At 74.4% G+C, this 15,727-nt stretch overlaps 2 protein-coding genes across 3 annotated transcripts; both read right to left on the reverse strand.

The window, feature by feature from the left end:
• Nucleotides 1-21: 21 nt before the first annotated feature.
• IL6R (interleukin 6 receptor) lies at nucleotides 22-3,698 on the reverse strand. 2 transcript variants are annotated; one of them, XM_067313464.1, is made up of 10 exons: nucleotides 3,599-3,698; nucleotides 2,160-2,390; nucleotides 1,973-2,081; nucleotides 1,688-1,872; nucleotides 1,447-1,607; nucleotides 1,196-1,340; nucleotides 1,058-1,101; nucleotides 891-978; nucleotides 690-798; nucleotides 22-594 (listed from the first exon to the last, which is right to left on the reverse strand). In XM_067313464.1, exons 1-10 carry the CDS (start codon nucleotides 3,696-3,698, stop codon nucleotides 396-398), a joined length of 1,371 nt encoding a protein of 456 aa, XP_067169565.1. In that variant the 3' UTR covers nucleotides 22-395. The 2 variants fall into 2 exon arrangements, with proteins under 2 accessions (XP_067169565.1, XP_067169564.1); XM_067313463.1 differs by having other exon boundaries at nucleotides 1,958-2,081.
• Nucleotides 3,699-4,688: 990 nt separating this feature from the next.
• ATP8B2 (ATPase phospholipid transporting 8B2) lies at nucleotides 4,689-15,330 on the reverse strand. The gene is made up of 27 exons (XM_067313459.1): nucleotides 15,260-15,330; nucleotides 14,118-14,176; nucleotides 13,751-13,864; nucleotides 13,559-13,657; nucleotides 13,383-13,444; nucleotides 13,200-13,272; nucleotides 12,999-13,069; nucleotides 12,782-12,861; nucleotides 12,007-12,165; nucleotides 11,831-11,919; nucleotides 11,553-11,749; nucleotides 10,754-10,962; nucleotides 10,606-10,649; nucleotides 10,360-10,525; nucleotides 10,049-10,237; nucleotides 9,763-9,878; nucleotides 9,481-9,645; nucleotides 9,273-9,384; nucleotides 9,027-9,132; nucleotides 8,740-8,884; nucleotides 8,471-8,654; nucleotides 8,070-8,293; nucleotides 7,631-7,714; nucleotides 7,102-7,347; nucleotides 6,764-6,902; nucleotides 6,536-6,666; nucleotides 4,689-6,461 (listed from the first exon to the last, which is right to left on the reverse strand). The coding sequence occupies exons 1-27, from the start codon at nucleotides 15,288-15,290 to the stop codon at nucleotides 6,174-6,176; spliced, it is 3,582 nt and encodes a 1,193-aa protein (XP_067169560.1). The 5' UTR covers nucleotides 15,291-15,330; the 3' UTR covers nucleotides 4,689-6,173.
• Nucleotides 15,331-15,727: the final 397 nt, after the last annotated feature.

A 15,727-nucleotide genomic window follows, 5' to 3' on the forward strand; every position in this document is an offset into this window, starting at 1 on the left:
ACCAGGTGCCTCGACGCTCCCTTAAAAATAAAAGGCGTTTATTGAGGAGACGCGTTCTGTCACGTTTCCCCAACACGTGCTGTAAAAATAAACTCTCTGCGCCGCGCCGCGCCAGGGCCGCGGGACGCGGCCGACCCAGCCGGGCTCTCCCGTGGGTGCCCGCGGTGGCAGCACCGCGTGGGGCCGGGGCCGGGGCCGGGGCCCTGCCCTTCCCGCGGGGGCCCCGGTCCCACGCTCGCTCCCGGCACCTTGATCCTTGGCCCGGGGCTGCCTCCCTGCCGGACCCCCCCGGTCCGCAGCCCCCCCCGGTCTGGCATCCGGCACCAGCCCCTCTCCACAGGGCTGCTCCCGCCGCGGGGCCGGGGGCCAGGAGCCCCCCGCAGCGTCCAGCCCGGCTACTTGCCGGAGAAGAAATAGTCCAGGTTGGTGACGTGGAAGGGCCCCGGGGCCGGGGGGGCGGCAGCGGGCGGCAGCAGCGGGGTCTCGCTCAGCGGGGAGCCGGGGCTGGGGGGGGCCAGGGGCACCAGCGCGTGCTGCCCCGCGCCGTCCGCCTTGGCCCCCCGCCGCCCGCCCGCCCGCCGCGTCCGCCGGTACCTGCGGAGGACGGCGGCCCCGCGTCAGAGAGGGGCCGTGGGTGGCCGAGCCCCCCCCCCCCGGCACCCCGAGCACCCCCCCGCCCGGGCACTCACCTCACCACGATGCCGACGAAGAGGGCGATTCCCAAAAGCAGGCTGCCGCCGGCCATGAGGAAGGTGTAGGGGGCCGCCCCGGAGCGGCCGCCGGCCTCCGCGAGCCCCCCTGCGGCAGAGGGGGGGACGGGGGCGTCAGCGGGGCCTGGCCCACGGCTGGACCCCCCCACACACACCCCCACCCCGGGACCCGCTCCTCACCGTCAGCAGCCTCCTCGGCCGGTTCTGCCCCGAAGAGCTCGGGGGGCAGCGTGGCCCCGTAGCCGTCGGTGCCGTCCTCCGCTGGGAACTGCGCGAGAGGGGGGCGGTGGGAGGGGGCGGCCGGTGTCCCCCCCCCACGGGCACTGCCCTCCCGGGCCCCGTCCTACCTGCGAGCTGAAGGGCCCCGGCTCCGACGCGAGGTCTCGGGGATCTGCGCGGCGGGAGGGTCCGTGAGGTCCCGGGCACGGCCGCGGCCCCCGTGTGTCGTCGTCCCCCCCCCAGCAGCACCACCGCCACCCCGGTACCTGTCCAAGGGGTTCCCACCGCCTCCCGGCTCCACTCGCTCCAGGCGCCGTGGCCGAACTCCTCCTGCGCCCGCACCTGCACCACGTGCCGGGTGCCCCGCCAGGCGTCGGCGATGTCCAGCGACGTCTGCGTCACCTGGTCCACCTGCGGGGGGACGGATGGACGGACGGGGCGTGAGCCCACGGCCGCCACGGGGACTCTCTGCGCCCCGGCGGGTCGGGGCCCGTCCCCGCGCCGCAGCCGCGCTCACCTCCGTGAAGGTCCGGGCGGGCTCGGGGCGGTAGCGGACCTGGAAGCGGAGCCAGTAGAAGCGGGGGTCCCAGGAGGAGGGATAAGCCCAGGCGACGCGCAGCCGCTGGGGCCAGCGCTCCAGCGCCCGCACCGTCACGTTGAGCGGCGGGTCCGGCTTCACTGCGGGCGAGGGGAGAGGCAGTGGCGGTGCCGGGGGCCCCCGCGGCGCCCCGGGCGGCCCCGGCGCGGGCGGCACTTACGGACGCCGCTGAGCGTGATGATCTTGTCCTCGCCGGCCGCGCTGCCGGCGCCGTTGCGGACGCAGGTGGACACCACGAGGGGCTTGTTGTCGTCCACGCCGGGGGGCACCTTCAGGCGGCAAACGAACTTCTGCACCTTGGAGAAATAGCGGCACTGCTGCTCCGTGGCGTTCTCCGCCGTGAACCTGCGGGGACGCGGCTCAGCCGGGGCCGGAGCCGGGGCGCACGAGCCCCAGCGGCCGCCCGGCGCAGCCCCCGGCCCGCGCTCACCGCCGCTTCACCCACAGCGTCGCCTGCGTGCCGGGGGCCGGCTTCTGCCGCAGCGGCCACTCGCACAGGACGTCCCGGTCGTGGCTGCGCCGGTAGCAGGAGACGCGGGGCACCTCGGGGGGGTCTGCAAGGCAGGGAGGTGCTGGCAGGGCGAGTGGGGGCCGCGGCACCCCGGGAAGCCCCCCGCGCGGCCGGGACCCACCTTGGACCAGGAGGCGCAGGGTGCGCAGCGGGCGCCCGCCGGCGCGGCAGCTGTAGCGCCCGGCGTCGTCCCGCTGCAGCCCGCGCAGCGGCAGGGCGTCCCCCTGCGCCAGCCGCCGGCCCCGGCGCGTCTCCAGCTCCCAGGACACGGTGTCATTCGCCAGCCCCTCGCCCCGGCAGCTCAGCGTGACGTTGGCTCCCGGGCGCCCCAGCACCGTGTCCGGCGGGAGGCCTGCGCGGCGGCGGGACGGGATGGGACGGTGTCAGGGGGAGGCAGCACGCGCCTCCCCGGATCCGGCCCCGCGGAGACGCTCCTGCCCATCTGCTCCCGCGCGGTCGCCGGGAGACCTGCCGCCGAGGGGCTGCTCCGAGTCAATATTTGCAGGAGACGCCAAGCCTGAATGAGCATCGGCTCCGGCCGAGCCGAGCTGCTCCCTCCTGCCGCCGCTGCCAGGTCCGGCCTGGCCGGGAGCTCCCAGAAGGGAGAAGCTGGTCCTGGGCGGCACGCGGGAGCCCGGCTGCCTGGAGCGATGCCCCGGGGGCTTGCAAAGGGTTAAAGCGTCAAGGACGGGCGCCGGGGGCCAGGCCGGGGAGGCTGGCGGGAAGGGACAGGACGGGACGGGACGGGACAGGACGGGACGCTCCGGCAGCTCTCCCGTTCCTGGGATCGCTGCAAAGGTCAACAGCCAGCCGGGACCTGCAGCTTCGCTCCGGCTGCCAGGAACAGCGCCGGCACCGGCGGCAGCCGGGCGCCCGCCCGCGAGGGCTCTCGGGGACCTGCTAATCCCGACTCACGTCAACACGCGGGGAGGCTGGCGGTGCCCACACCGTGCCCTGGCCGCGGGCCCCAGGAAGCCACCGGGGGCCGGTGGCGGCTCCCCGTCGGAGCAGCCCCGGGGCGCCCGGCCTGCGGGCAGCGGCAGGGCGCTGGGTGCCGGCGCCGCGGCCGGAGGAGCCGAGGGGGAGGCGGGGGGGGGGGGGGGACGGGGGCCTCCCACGCGGCCTGGCCTGGCCCGGCCCCAGCCCGGGCGTGCGGCCGGGAACAGGTCGGGGAAGGTCGGGAACAGGCTCGTTCCCGGCCCGAGGGAACCTCGGGGAGCCGGAGCCCGGCTCAGCCCGGCCCGACCCGCGGGGGTCGTCCCTATCCCCGCGGCGAGAACCCCCCCCGCCCGCCCGCCCACCCACCCACCACAGCGGGGAGAGGGCCCAGGCGTCCGGGCCTGCCCCCCCCCCCCCACCCAGGACCGGGAGCGGGGGGGGTCCGGGCGGCGCTCGCAACCCCGCAGAGGAACCGGGGCTGCCGCCTGCTCCAAACGGGCCCCGGGGGCTCCTTTCCCCAACCGGGACCGCCGGCCCCCCCCGGCGCTTCCCCCGGCCCCGGGGCCGCCGCACGTGTCCCCGCCGCCCCCGCGTCCCCCCTCCCGGCCCGGCCACACTCACCCGCGGGGGCGCAGGGCCGCCGGGGCAGCGCGGCGGCGGCGGCGGCGAGCAGCAGCGCCGGGAGCAGCCGCGGGAGCGGCGGCCCCGGCGGCCGAGCCATGCGCCCGGGGCGAGCCGCGGCCGGGCCCCGCGCAGGAAAACATTTGCGGAACCGCCCGGCGCGGCCGGTGCCCGCGGTTGTGAAACCGGCGGGGCGGGGCGGGACCGTGGCGGCGGCGGCGGCACGTGCGCCCGGGCGGCCCCGGCCCGCCCCCCGTCGGTGCCCCTCGCCGCGCCCTCGGGGCTGCCCCGGCGCCCCCAGCTGGTGCCCCTCACCGTGCCCTCGGGGCTGCCCCGCCGTCCCCCGCTGGTGCCCCTCACCGTGCCCTCGGGGCTGCCCCGCCGCCCCCCGCCGGTGCCCCTCACCACACCCTTGGGGCTGCCCCGGTGCCCCTCACCATGCCCTCGGGGCTGCCCCAACCCAGACCCCCATCTCCCCCATCGCCGTGCCCCCAGCACCCACCACGTTGCCCCCTCCCAGACCCCCCCGTCTCCCCCGGCACCGTGCCCCCGGCACCAGCCGTGCTGCCCCATCCCACCCCCCCTCTCCATGCCCCCAGGGCTGCTCCATCCCCCTTTTTCCCGTGTCCCCAGCCCAGACCATGTGTCCCCAGCCCAGACTCCCCTTTCCCCCCTTGCCGCACCCCTGGCACCGACCGCGCTGCCCCCTCCCAGACCCCTTACACCGCGCCGCGGCGCTGCCCCGCGTCCCCCCCTCGCCGTGTCCCCGGCCCCGACGGCGCTGCCCATGCAAGGCATGGCGCTGCCGGCGCTGAGGAATTGCCCCGTGGAAACTCCTGGCACAGCCCCAGGGCCGGGAGCAGCCTGCGCCCAGCCGTGGCTCCGGTCCCAGTCCGCAGCACCCGCGGCACGGGGGGGCCCGAGCCCCACGGCCTGGCTGCAGCGCTCGCTGCGTCCCAGCAGCGGCCGCGGAGGCAGCGCGGGCGGCATGCTCGGGACCGGCCGCTGCGGATCCGGCCACCGCGGATCCGGCCGGGGGCTCGGCCCCCTCCCGCACCAGGCCGGGAAAACAGAGACAAGGCAGAAGCTGCTCAGAAAGGCATTTTTATAAAAAGCTGATTATTTTTCTCTGTATACCCATAAAATGATACAATTCTGCAAGTATAGAAATGTGTAATAAATTATATGCAACGTTCCTTGGCCCCTGCCTACCACTGCCTCTCCCCAGCTCCGAAAGAACAGGGGAAAAACCCAAACGCCCCCAAAAATAGACTCTAGAGCACGCCAAAGCCGTTCCTGCACTGTTTCCTCTTTGGTATAAAGGCCAGAGGGGCCCCGGGGGCCGGCGCGCCCCGGCGCTGCCCGCTCGGCCGCACGCTCGCCTTCCCAGAAGGACGAAAAGGAACCAACTCCCAGCAGGGCCCGGGGAGCCGCGGAGCGGGCAGGGGCCTGGCCCCCGCCGCAGCGAGCCCACGGACCGTCTTGTGCCCGGTGAAGGGGGAGGCAGCGACCCCGCTCCCTGCGCCCCGGGGCGGCAGGGGTCCGGCGTCCCTCCGCTGCGCGCCGGCTCCCCCCGGACGGTGCACGGACTGGAGATCCGCGTGCAAGGGCTTTGCACAGGAGGAGGGAGCTGCACACACGGGAGAGGCCGGCACCGGGCTCGCGGGGGACCTTGCACCCAGCCCTGCCCTCCCTCCTCCCCACGCCGGCACGAGGGCGAAGGGAGCGGAGCCCAGCGCCCGACGGGTTGTGCAAGTCCCCAGGCCGGGTGCAAATCCCGGCCGCGCGCAGACGCCCCGCCGCCTTCCCCGAGCCCGTTCCCACAGAAAGCAGGAAGGCGCCAGGGCAGCGGTTCCCCTTTCGCACCCAGCGCCCAGGCAGCCCAGAGCCTGGGGGGGGGGGGCGGCGGGGGCTCCAGGCTCCCCCCGCGCCAGCCAAACCCGGCCACCGGGACTCGTCCCCTCCGTGCACAAACGGGGGACCGAGCGCTAGGGGCCAAATGCTGCCCCGCAGCCCCCCCGGCTGCACCCCGGTGCCCCTGTGCCGGCCCGGCCGCCCGCGCTCCCTCGGGAACCAGCCGTGCCACCACGGATAGAAAAGAGGCGCTCTGTAAACTTGGAGGGTTTTTCTTCCTTTTTGTTGTTTTTTTTTTGTTTGTTTCTTTGTTTTCGTTTTTCTCTTATATATAAAAAAAAGAAGACACGTGGGTGGTGGGTGGGGGAGCGGGGCAGGGCGCGCGGTGCCCTCCGAGCCCCCCGCCGCCCCCGGCCCGTGGCGGTGGCTCTGGCATGATACATTCGCGTGTGGCTCGAGGTGTTTGCACTCGGCGGAGGTGAATACTGATAGGCGAGTGCCCCCGGGGGGGGGGGGGGGGCACGGCCCCGGGTCGGGCTCCGTCCATCCGGCCCGGGGACAGGGACGGGGACGGGGACGAGTTTTTTTGGTTACACCGTGCCGCTGCAGACTCCTACCGGCTCTCCGAGGCTCGGCACCCGGCGGGGCCCCGGCTGCCCCCCGGGCGCCCCCGGCTGCGCGGCACGTCCCGGCCCCGCGGGAGGGGGGAGCCCAGCCCGCCTCACACCTTGAGCGTCCTGTCGGCCCCGCCGCTGGGGCTGCCGGCGGCGCTGCCCTCGCCGCCCTTCTTCTTGCGCAGGGTCTCGATCCAGCCGGCGCTGGGGCGGGCGGCGAAGCCGGAGAGCGCCAGGGAGCTGAGGCGCATGTTCTTGCCCGACATGATGAGCTCCCCGAAGCCCTCCTGGTGGGAGAAGGCGTAGCCGGAGCGGCGCGAGCCCGCGCGCCCCACGCGCCGCATGCACCGGTGCTGCGCCTTCTGCTTCTTCCGCACCAGCTGCGTGTAGCGCACCTGGGGCGGGAGGCGGCGTCAGCGCCCGGCCGGCGCCGCGGCCCCCCTCGCCCCCCGTGGCCCCGCGCTCCTACCGTGTCCGAGAGCTCGGGTTTCAGGTCCAGCTTGAGGAAGCGGAAGGCCACCACGGGCATGATGCAGACCACGGTGGTGAGGGCGATGGTGAGCCAGACCGCGGGCTGGGCCAGCGTGTTCTGCGCGTTACCTGGGGAGAGGCGGCGTGAGCCGGGGCTCGGGCGCGCATCGCCCCGGGCAGGGGGGGCTGCGGGGCCCGGCCGCGCTCACGGCCCCCCGGCGCTCACCCACGAAGCGGAACTGGTTGGGGAACATCTGGAAGAGGCCGTCGCTGTGCATGGCGAAGAGGATGGCGAAGTAGGCAGCCAGGCTGCCCCAGATGAAGAAGTGGTTGATGGCTGTCCAGAAGCCGGTGTCCAGCCCGATCTGGTGGAGATGGGAAAGAGGAGGAGGAGGAGGAGGAGGAAGAGGAGGCAGGGGCTCCAGGGACCGGCCATGGCACTCGGGAGCAAGGTCGCGGGGCTGGATGGGACCCCCAGCCCCAAACGCCCTTCGTGCTACAGCCGTTTCCCAGCGCGGCGACACGGCGGGGCCAAGCAGCCGTGCTCAGCGCCGGAGCCCCTACCTGCACGCTGACGACTATCACCAGCGAGGTGGCCACGGTGACGGCGAAGGACTGGTAATCGGCCAGCTGGGCCCCGTCGTCACGGGTGGCGTCAGCAAAGACGCCGTAGGGGATGAAGAACATGAGCACGGAGGTGTAGATGCCCTGGGCGATGCAGATGAAGAACTCGCGCTTGTTGAAGAGCAGGTTCAGCTGCCCCGGCTCGTACAGCTTGGGGTACTCCATGCTCCGCTGCTCCGGCACGTCCTGGGGGCGCGGGCGAGATCGGGACGCGGCCAGTGTGGGCACGTCCCTCCAGCCGCGGGCGGGCGCAGCCTGCGCGCTGGGGCTGGGCCGGCGTCTGCCGGCAACGAGCACGAGGACAACCCAGCCCGGGAGCGGGAGCAGCCCTGCTCCCGCAGAGCGGGTCGCGGCGGGGCAGCGCAGAGCCGGGACGGGCTCCCGCGGCCTCCGCTGAAACCCCGCGGGGAGCAGCGGCGCCGGCTCCGACCCCCTTGCGCGCCCCCGGCCTCGCGGCGCCCCGGCGCACCTGGTCGAAGACGCCCATGGCGAGCACAGGCAGCGAGGTGTAGACGATGTTGTACAGCGTGATGAAGTACTGGTCGTACACCGTCTGCGCGGGAGGGAGCGCTCAGCGGGGCGCGAGGCCGGACCCCGCATCCCGGCCGCAGCCAGGGCTGCGGGAGCCGCGGCGAGGGAGAGCGGCGCCCGCGCAGGCGCCCACGCCGCCGCCGCGCGCGGGGTGCTGCTGCCACCGCGTGGCAGCCCATGCGACGCGGGCTCCTCGCGGCGCGCCGGCCTCGCTCGAGCCTCGGGGCCGGCGGCATCGCGAGCTCTGCATGCCAGGCACGCCGGTGCCGGCGGAGCCCAGGGATTCGGGCACACGCTCAGCCGGGAGGCAGAGGGACCCTGCGCGTGCCAACCCTCCCCGACTCCTGCCCGCGGAGCGCGCGGAGCCAGCGACGCACCTGCGCCGAGAAGCCGCAGAAGAAGCCGAACCAGAAGTGGACCATGGTGAAGGCAAAGTTCTTGTAGAAGAAGTAGCAGAGGAACTTGCACATGCGCAGGTAAGACCAGCGCCCGTGCACGAGCAGGAGGCGCTGCAGGAACTTGAACTGCGAGAAGGAGTAGTCAGAGGCCAGCACCGCCTGGATGCCCTCCTGCCCGCTGATGCCCACGCCGATGTGGGCGGCTGCGGAGGGAAGAGACGCGCGGAGTCAGTAGGGCCCTGCCACGAACCGGGGACGGGGACAGCAGCTGCCCCCTCCCAGGTGGGTCACGTCCCTGCAGGCTCAGAGGGGCAGGGACAGAGACTCCAGAAAGCCTTGGGACGGGGCAAGGATGGACACGGCTCTCCCCCGGGACTCACTCTTGATCATGCTGACGTCGTTGGCCCCATCGCCGATGGCCAGGGTCACGGCCTTCTTGTACTTCTTCACCAGCTCCACCACCTGGGCCTTCTGCAAGGGGGTGACACGGCAGCAGATCACGGCCTTGCAGGCGCACGCCGTCTCCAGGAACTCCACCTCCATGTCGGCCTCCAGCGCGTGGGCCTGCCGGGAGAGCGCGGGCAGTCGGGGGCGAGGGCCACCGCCGCGACGGGCCGCCCTGTCCGGCGCGGCGGCCGCGGGCCCCTACCAGGCTGTGCCCGTTGATGACCAGGGCGTATTCGCCCGCGATGGCTTCCAGCACCGAGGTGAGCTTGGAGGAGGAGAGTTTCTCCTGGTAGGAGAAACCGTTGCCCATGGAGCGCGATGCATCCATCATTTTCTCCCGGGCTTTCCTGAGGAGGAGGAGGAGGAGGAGAGGGGTCAGGGGGCCTCTACCCAGGGCCTTTTGGTATGCCCCAGCCCCCCCCGAGCACAGCCGTGCCCCACAGCGCCCCAGGGGTGTCCTGGGTCCGGCCCCGGCCCCCCGACCCTCACCTGAGCTCCTCCCGCACCTCCAGCACGGTGTGGCCCGTGACCACGAACACCTCCGTCATGTCATCCGTCAGCATCTTGCAGGAGTAGCCGATGTTCACAGCCGTCTCTGGCGAGGGAGAAGCAGGAGCTGAGCCGGGGGCAGCTCGGGGGTGGGGGGGAGCGTGTCCAACTGCCCCCCCAGCGAGCAGGACGCAACCCCCAACGCCCTCGCCTCCGAAGCCCCCTGCCCCTCCAGCAGCGGCTCACCCTGCTTGTCCCCTGTCAGCACCCAGATCTTGATGTTGGCCAGCGTGAGGATGGCGATGGTTTCGGGCACCCCCTGCTGCAGCTTGTCCTCGATGGCCGTGGCTCCCAGCAGCTGCGGGGCCGGGAGGCGGCGGGAGGAGGGGGGGGGGGTCAGCAGGGGGCCGCCCCGGCCGCCCGCCCGCCGCCCCGGCGCTCCCAGCCCACCTACCGTCATATCGTGCTCCACCTCGTCGTAGAGCCGAGCCAGGCGATCGTCGCGGGCCTCGGCGGCGCCGCTGGCCCGCCGCAGCCGCTCGGCCCAGTCCTCGTAGTAGCTCTCCTCCAGGTCCTTGCAGGCCAGCACCAGCGTGCGCAGCCCCTCGCCGGCGTACTCCTGCGAGCAGCCGGCGCTGGGCGCGGAGGCAGACCCCCAGGGCGTCCCCGGCCCCCAATCCCACCCCGGCACGGGCACGAGCCGGGCTCAGCGTTTGCCAGCCCCGGCCCCGCTCACATTCAGGTGGTCGGCGGTGACGTTCGTCAGGTCCTGGTTCGCGGGGCGCAGGCGCTCCAGCAGGATCGTGTCGGCCCCTTTGCAGTACAGCCGGATCTTGCCCTCGGGGTTGCGGACTGCGGGGAGCGGGGGGGGGGGGGGGGACAAGCGGCCTGGGCGCGCGGGCGCAGCGGCGGGTCCCACTCCGAGCCCGACGCCCCCGCGGTCACGTCGCCCTCCGCGCGGGGCCGGTCCCCAGCCCCACCGCGTCCCTCCCAGCGGCCCCGCGCCGGCCCCAGGACCTCACCGATGACGGACATGCGCTTGCGGATGTTGTTGAAGTCGAGGATGGCCAGCAGCTGGTAGGTGACGGCTCGGCCCAGCTCGTGCACCGTGACGGTCTTGGGCGTGCGCGAGCGGAACACGAAGCCGAAGTTCCTGGCGGCCGTGACCAGCGCCCCCTCGTCCGGGGACTGAGCCTTGTAGTAGAGCTCCCCTGCGCACGGCACGGGGACAGCGCGGGGCTCAGCGCCGCTGCCCCGGCGCCGCAGGGGCGGACGGGACGGGATGGGACGGGACGGGACGGGATGCTCCTGCCCCCCCCCCCCGCGCACCCACCTTCGCTCTTCTCCTCGGACATGACGGTGTGGCAGAGCGAGAGCAGGCGGAAGAACTCGTGCACGTGGGGGTCGCCCAGCTTGACGGCTTCGAGCAGGCCGGGGTCCCAGAACTGGAACCGCGCGTCGGCCAGCGGGTTGAAGGAGAAGTCCACGGGCTCCGGCCTCTGGCGGCGGCAAGGACGGCGTTACAGCCCGCGGCCCGCGTTACAGCCCGCGCCGGGCCCCGGCTCCGCGGCATCCTTACCTCGCCCAGCTCCGCCTTGCGCCCCAGCACGTCCTGCGCGTCGCCTGCGAAGCGGGGTGCAGAGTCAGCGTCCCCCAAACGCGGCCCCCCCCCCCCCAGCACCCCCCTCCCTCCGGCTGGGGGGGGGGGTCCGGCCGCGCGCGCTCACCGTAGCTGCGCCCGTTCACCGAGCACTTGCTGAAAACCATGATGTTCTGGGTGAGGGTGCCCGTCTTGTCGGAGAAGATGTACTCCACCTGCCCCAGCTCCTCGTTGAGGGTGGTGGTCCGGGCCTCGGCGGGCGTGCGCCGCGCCGCGCAGTACATCTTCTTGTCCCAGTTGATGAAGTAGCTGTGCCCGAGGCGGATCACCTCCACGCTGCGTTGGGGGGGGGGGGGGGGACGCGGGACGTCAGCGGCGGGGCCGGACCCCCGGGCGCCCCCGCTGCCTTCCGGCTCCCGCGCCTCCCCCGGGGCCGGCTCCCGCTCCCGCGCCTCCCGCCGCCGCGGATCCGAGGGGTGCCGCCCCCCCCCCGACCCCGCGCGCCCCGGCCCCCCCCAGCCCCCCGGGCAGACAGCAACGAGCTAGTGGGAGGGGTGGGGGCGACACGCTCTTACCTCGGGGCTAAGGGTGACAGAACCCATGCTGGGGAACGAAAAGAGAGAGAAATTAAAAGAGAGAGAGAAGGGGGCAGTGCGGGAGCCGGGCGGCGGCGGCGGGGCGGCGGCGGAGCGGGACAAGCAGCAGGCGGCCGGGGCAGGGGCAGACGAGCAGCCAGGCGGGCGCAGCCGGGGGCCCCCGAGGGACCTGCGGGGGGTCCCCAAGGGCGGACGCGGCCCCCCCCCCTCCGCGCACGGCCCCGGCCCAGCGTCCCCAAGCCCCCCCGGCCCGCGGGCGCCCCCCCTGTCACCGGTGCCCCCCCCCCGCCCCATCGCGCACCCCTGGGCCCCCGCCAGGCCGGGCCCTACCTCACGTAGAGCGAGATGGGCACCACGGTGTTGAGGATGATGATGTAGGACCAGAAGGAGAGGAAGCCGGAGAAGAAGGCACTGTGCACCCCCTCGTCCCAGGGCAGGTAGATCTGGAAGCAGACGCCCACCTCGTGCTCCCAGATGGCGTTGCCGATGGCCAGGATCACGCCCATGCACACCAGGAACCCGAAGATCTGCGCAGGGCAGGGCAGGCGACGGGGCGTCAGCGCCCGGCGGCGGGTGCGGGGGCTCCCCCGAGCCGCCCCCCCGCCTACCCAGAGCACCAGCGTGTTCATCAGCCGGTCGATGCTCGTCCGCTTGAACTTGGTCCGGCCGCTGTTCTGCATGAGCTTCGTGTCGGGACCTGGGCAGGGGGCAGCGGGTCAGGGGGGGCCTCTCCCCCCCGCGCCGCCCCCCCCCGCCGCCGCCGCCGCCGCTCGCCCCGGCGCACCGGCGAAGATGACGAGGCCGAAGCACCACTCCGTGTTGCGCAGGACGCAGCCGCGCAGCAGCATGTTCTGGTTGCTCAGCGGGTACTTGCTCTCCCTCCAGTACAGCGTCCCCCCAAACTTGTCCAGCTTGTTGTTGGGGGGTTCGCAGATCACCTCGCCTGCACACAGCGGGCAGCGCGGCTGTAGCGCGCCTCCGTCCCGCAGCGCTGGCGCGCGGGGGCCGCAGCTGCGCCCGGCTCCATCCCAGGCCCCCGGCTCCATCCCAGACCCCGGCTCCATCCTGGCTCCATCCCAGGCCCCCGGCTCCATCCCAGCTCCATCCCAGGCACCCAGCTCCATCCCAGGCACCCAGCTCCATCCCAGCTCCATCCCAGGCCCACGGCTCCATCCCAGACCCCTGGCTCCATCCCAGCTCCATCCCAGGCACCCGGCTCCATCCCAACTCCATCCCAGGCCCCCAGCTCCATCCTGGCTCCATCCCAGACCCCTGGCTCCATCCCAGCTCCATCCCAGGCCCACGGCTCCATCCCAGACCCCTGGCTCCATCCCAGCTCCATCCCAGGCCCCCAGCTCCATCCTGGCTCCATCCCAGACCCCTGGCTCCATCCCAGCTCCATCTGCAGCCCCCAGCGACCCGATCCAAGCCACGGGACCGCAACACGGACGGCCCCGGTCTCTCCAGGAGAGCGCCGGATCCCAGCCAGGCGACGGAGGAGGAGACGCAGGGGCCGCCCCACGGCGGGGGCCCGACCCCGGCCGCCCTCGGCTGCTCACCGTCGAACCGGGCCAGCTCGCTGGTGTCGCCCAGCTCCGAGGTCACGGGGATGGCCTGGCGCACCTTCGTGTTGGTCTCCCTGCGGGCGGAGGGGCGCCGCCGCGGGGGGGGGGGGGGGGGGGGGTCAGCGGCAGCCCCCCGGGCCCTCAGCGGACCCCCCCGCGGCGGCCGGGACCCGCTGCCCGCGCGGAGCAGAGCGGAGCAGGCGGCACCTACCCGTCGAGCTCGGCGGTCTCTACGTAGCACAAGCCGTGGGGCTCGCTGCTGCAGAGGAGGAGGAGGTCCGCCTGCGGGGAGAGGGGCGCCGAGGGGCTGAGCGGGCGCGGGGGGCCCCCCCTGTGCCCCCCCTGCCCTGCCCTGCCCTGCCCTGCCCGGGGCGGGGTCCCGAGCCGCGTCCTTAGCGCGGCACCGACTCACCGCCACAAACTGGTTGTTCTCCAGCTTGATGATGTCCCCGACGCGGACGTTCATCCACTGCTCCTGCCGCAGGCTGCGTTTTGGGGAGGGGGGGGGCGGATGGATGGACGGACGGAGCGGCGTCACGGGGGAGCGGGCGCCCCGTCCCATCCCGTCCCGTCCCGTCCCGTCCCCGACACTCACACTCCGCCGAGCAGCACCTGAGACTGCCGGTTGTTCACCTGGTTGTCGCTCTTATGGCGGAACTGGGCACGGAGGGGGGGAGACGGCGGCGTCACGGGGGTGCACACCAGCGTCCGTCCGTCCATCCGTCCGTCCCCGACTCCGTAAACCCCCCCCGGGGGGGGACACACACTCACGTAGTCGTCGGTGGCGTCCTTGACGGCCGTGATGGTCAACACCAGGACCAAAGGCACGATGGTGGTGAACCAGGAGAGCGAGGAGATCTGCGGGATGAGCTGGGGGGGAGCAGCGGGGGGTCAGGGGGGGCCCGGCGAGCCCCGGCCCCCCCCGGGGGGGTGCGAGGGTGCCCCCCGGCCCCCGGCGCCCACCTGCAGGATGAGGAGGAAGAGGAAATAGGTGTTGGCCACTTCCTGGAACTGCTCGAAGAGGTTGACGGGCAGGAAGGTGACGACGTTGTACTTGGAGGTCTTGATGCAGTTGCTCTGGGGGGGGGACGGGGCGCGGGGGGGGGCAGGCTCAGGGGGGGCCGCGCCGCCGGTGCCCCCCCCGGCCCCCCGCGCCTCCCGTCGCACCGCCAGCGGTTTCAGGGACAAACAGCTATTTTTGGCTGTCACCCCCCGCACCGACCGCGAGGGCGACGCGGGTCCCGGCCCCCCCGCTGCCAGGGGGAGAGGAGCCGGGGGGGGGGGGGCCGGGCCGGGCCCCGGGGGGGGGGGGTCGGGGGGCCCCACTCACCGCGTACTGGAACTTCTCGTTGTAGTCCCGCGCGTTGGCTCGCAGCCGCCTCTCCTCCTCTGCGACGGCGCCCGTCAGCCCCGCGGCGCGGCCCCGCGGCGCCCCCAGCCCCCCCCGCAGCCCCCCAGCCCCCAGCCCTGCCCCCCCCGCGCTGCTCTTCTGCGCCCCGCACGCCCCTGCCCTGCGCCCCCAGACCCCCAACGCCCCCCAGCCCGCTCCTGCCCCCCATGTCCCCAGCCCTGCACCCCCCGTTACCCCCCAGCCCGCTCCTGCCCCCAGTGTCCCCCTGCCCTGCACCCCCAGACCAGGCCTGTTCCTGCCCCCCATGTCCCTGTGCCCCCCGACGTCCCCCAGCCCTGCCCCTGCCCCCCCATGTCCCTGTGCCCCCCGACGTCCCCCAGCCCTGCCCCTGCCCCCCCATGTCCCTGTGCCCCCCGACGTCCCCCAGCCCTGCCCCTGCCCCCCCATGTCCCTGTGCCCCCCAATGTCCCCCAGCCCTGCCCCCCATGTCCCCAATGTCCCCCCAGCCCTGTCCCTGCTCCCCGTGTCCCCAGCCCTGTCCCTGCCCATGTCCCCATGTCCCCATCCCTGTCCCTGCCCCCCATGTCCCCCCAGCCCTGTCCCTGCCCCCCGTGTCCCCATATCCCCCATGTCCCCAGCCCTGTCCCTGCCCATGTCCCCATGTCCCCAGCCCTGTCCCTGCCCCCCATGTCCCCCCAGCCCTGTCCCTGCACCCATGTCCCCATATCCCCCATGTCCCCCCAGCCCTGTCTCTGCCCCCCATGTCCCCCATGTCCCCAGCCCTGTCCCTGCCCATGTCCCCATGTCCCCATCCCTGTCCCCATGTCCTCATGTCCCCCCAGCCCCATTCCTGCCCCCCATGTCCCCATGTCCCCCCAGCTCTGTCTCTGCCCCCCATGTCCCCCACGTCCCCCCAGCCCTGTCCCTGCCCCCCATGTCCCCATGTCCCCATCCCTGTCCCTGTCTCCACGTCCCCCCCCCGGCGCAGGCCCGGCCCCGCTGCAGGCCGGGTGTGGGCGCAGCAGCAGCAGCAGCGGCGGCGGCCCCTGCCCCTGCCCCTGCCCCGGCCCCGGCCCCGGTCCCGGCCCCCCGGCGGCGCGGCCCCCGCCCCCCCCCGGTACCTGGGGCCCGGCGGGCGGCGCACGGCTCCATTGCCCCCGGCGCGGCCCATGGGCGCGGCGCCCCGCGCGGCCCGGCCCGGCCCAGCGCAGCGCAGCGCGGCCCAGCGCAGCCACCGGGCCCGGGGCGCCGCCGCCGCCGCCGCCGCCGCCTCCGCGCCCCGTCCGGGCCCGCGCGGCCGCCGCGCCGGTTCGCGGGCGGCGGCGGAAGTGATGCGGGGGGGGGGGGGGGGGGGGACCGGCCGCGCCGCCGCCGCCGCCGCCCGGGGGCGCCGTAGCGCTGCCCCGCGCCGCCCCGACGGGACGGGGAGGGACGGGGATGGGGGGCCCGGGGCGGCGGGGAGCATCCCGGGGGGGCCGAGGGGGCTGCTCCGGGGGAGCGGGGGGGGCAGCCCCGGGTGATGGGAGCATCCCCGGGGGGGATCCCAGGGGTGCCGGGACCATCCCCAGGGATCCCATGGGTGCAGAGAG

Source organism: Apteryx mantelli, chromosome 31 (assembly GCF_036417845.1).
Source record: "Apteryx mantelli isolate bAptMan1 chromosome 31, bAptMan1.hap1, whole genome shotgun sequence".
NCBI lineage: Eukaryota > Metazoa > Chordata > Aves > Apterygiformes > Apterygidae > Apteryx > Apteryx mantelli.

Coding starts and splice junctions, on each gene's coding strand:
- ATP8B2 (XM_067313459.1), bottom strand. CDS start 15,290: ATGGAGCCGTGCGCCGCCCGCCGGGCCCCAG. Junction 12,166..12,781: donor CGAGCTGGCCCGGTTCGACG/GTGAGCAGCCGA, acceptor CGCTGTGTGCAG/GCGAGGTGATCTGCGAACCC. Junction 9,879..10,048: donor CAAGCGCATGTCCGTCATCG/GTGAGGTCCTGG, acceptor CGCTCCCCGCAG/TCCGCAACCCCGAGGGCAAG.
- IL6R (XM_067313463.1), bottom strand. CDS start 3,698: ATGGCTCGGCCGCCGGGGCCGCCGCTCCCGCGGCTGCTCCCGGCGCTG. Junction 2,082..2,159: donor CCTGCGCCTCCTGGTCCAAG/GTGGGTCCCGGC, acceptor CCTGCCTTGCAG/ACCCCCCCGAGGTGCCCCGC. Junction 979..1,057: donor CGGGGCCCTTCAGCTCGCAG/GTAGGACGGGGC, acceptor CCTCTCGCGCAG/TTCCCAGCGGAGGACGGCAC.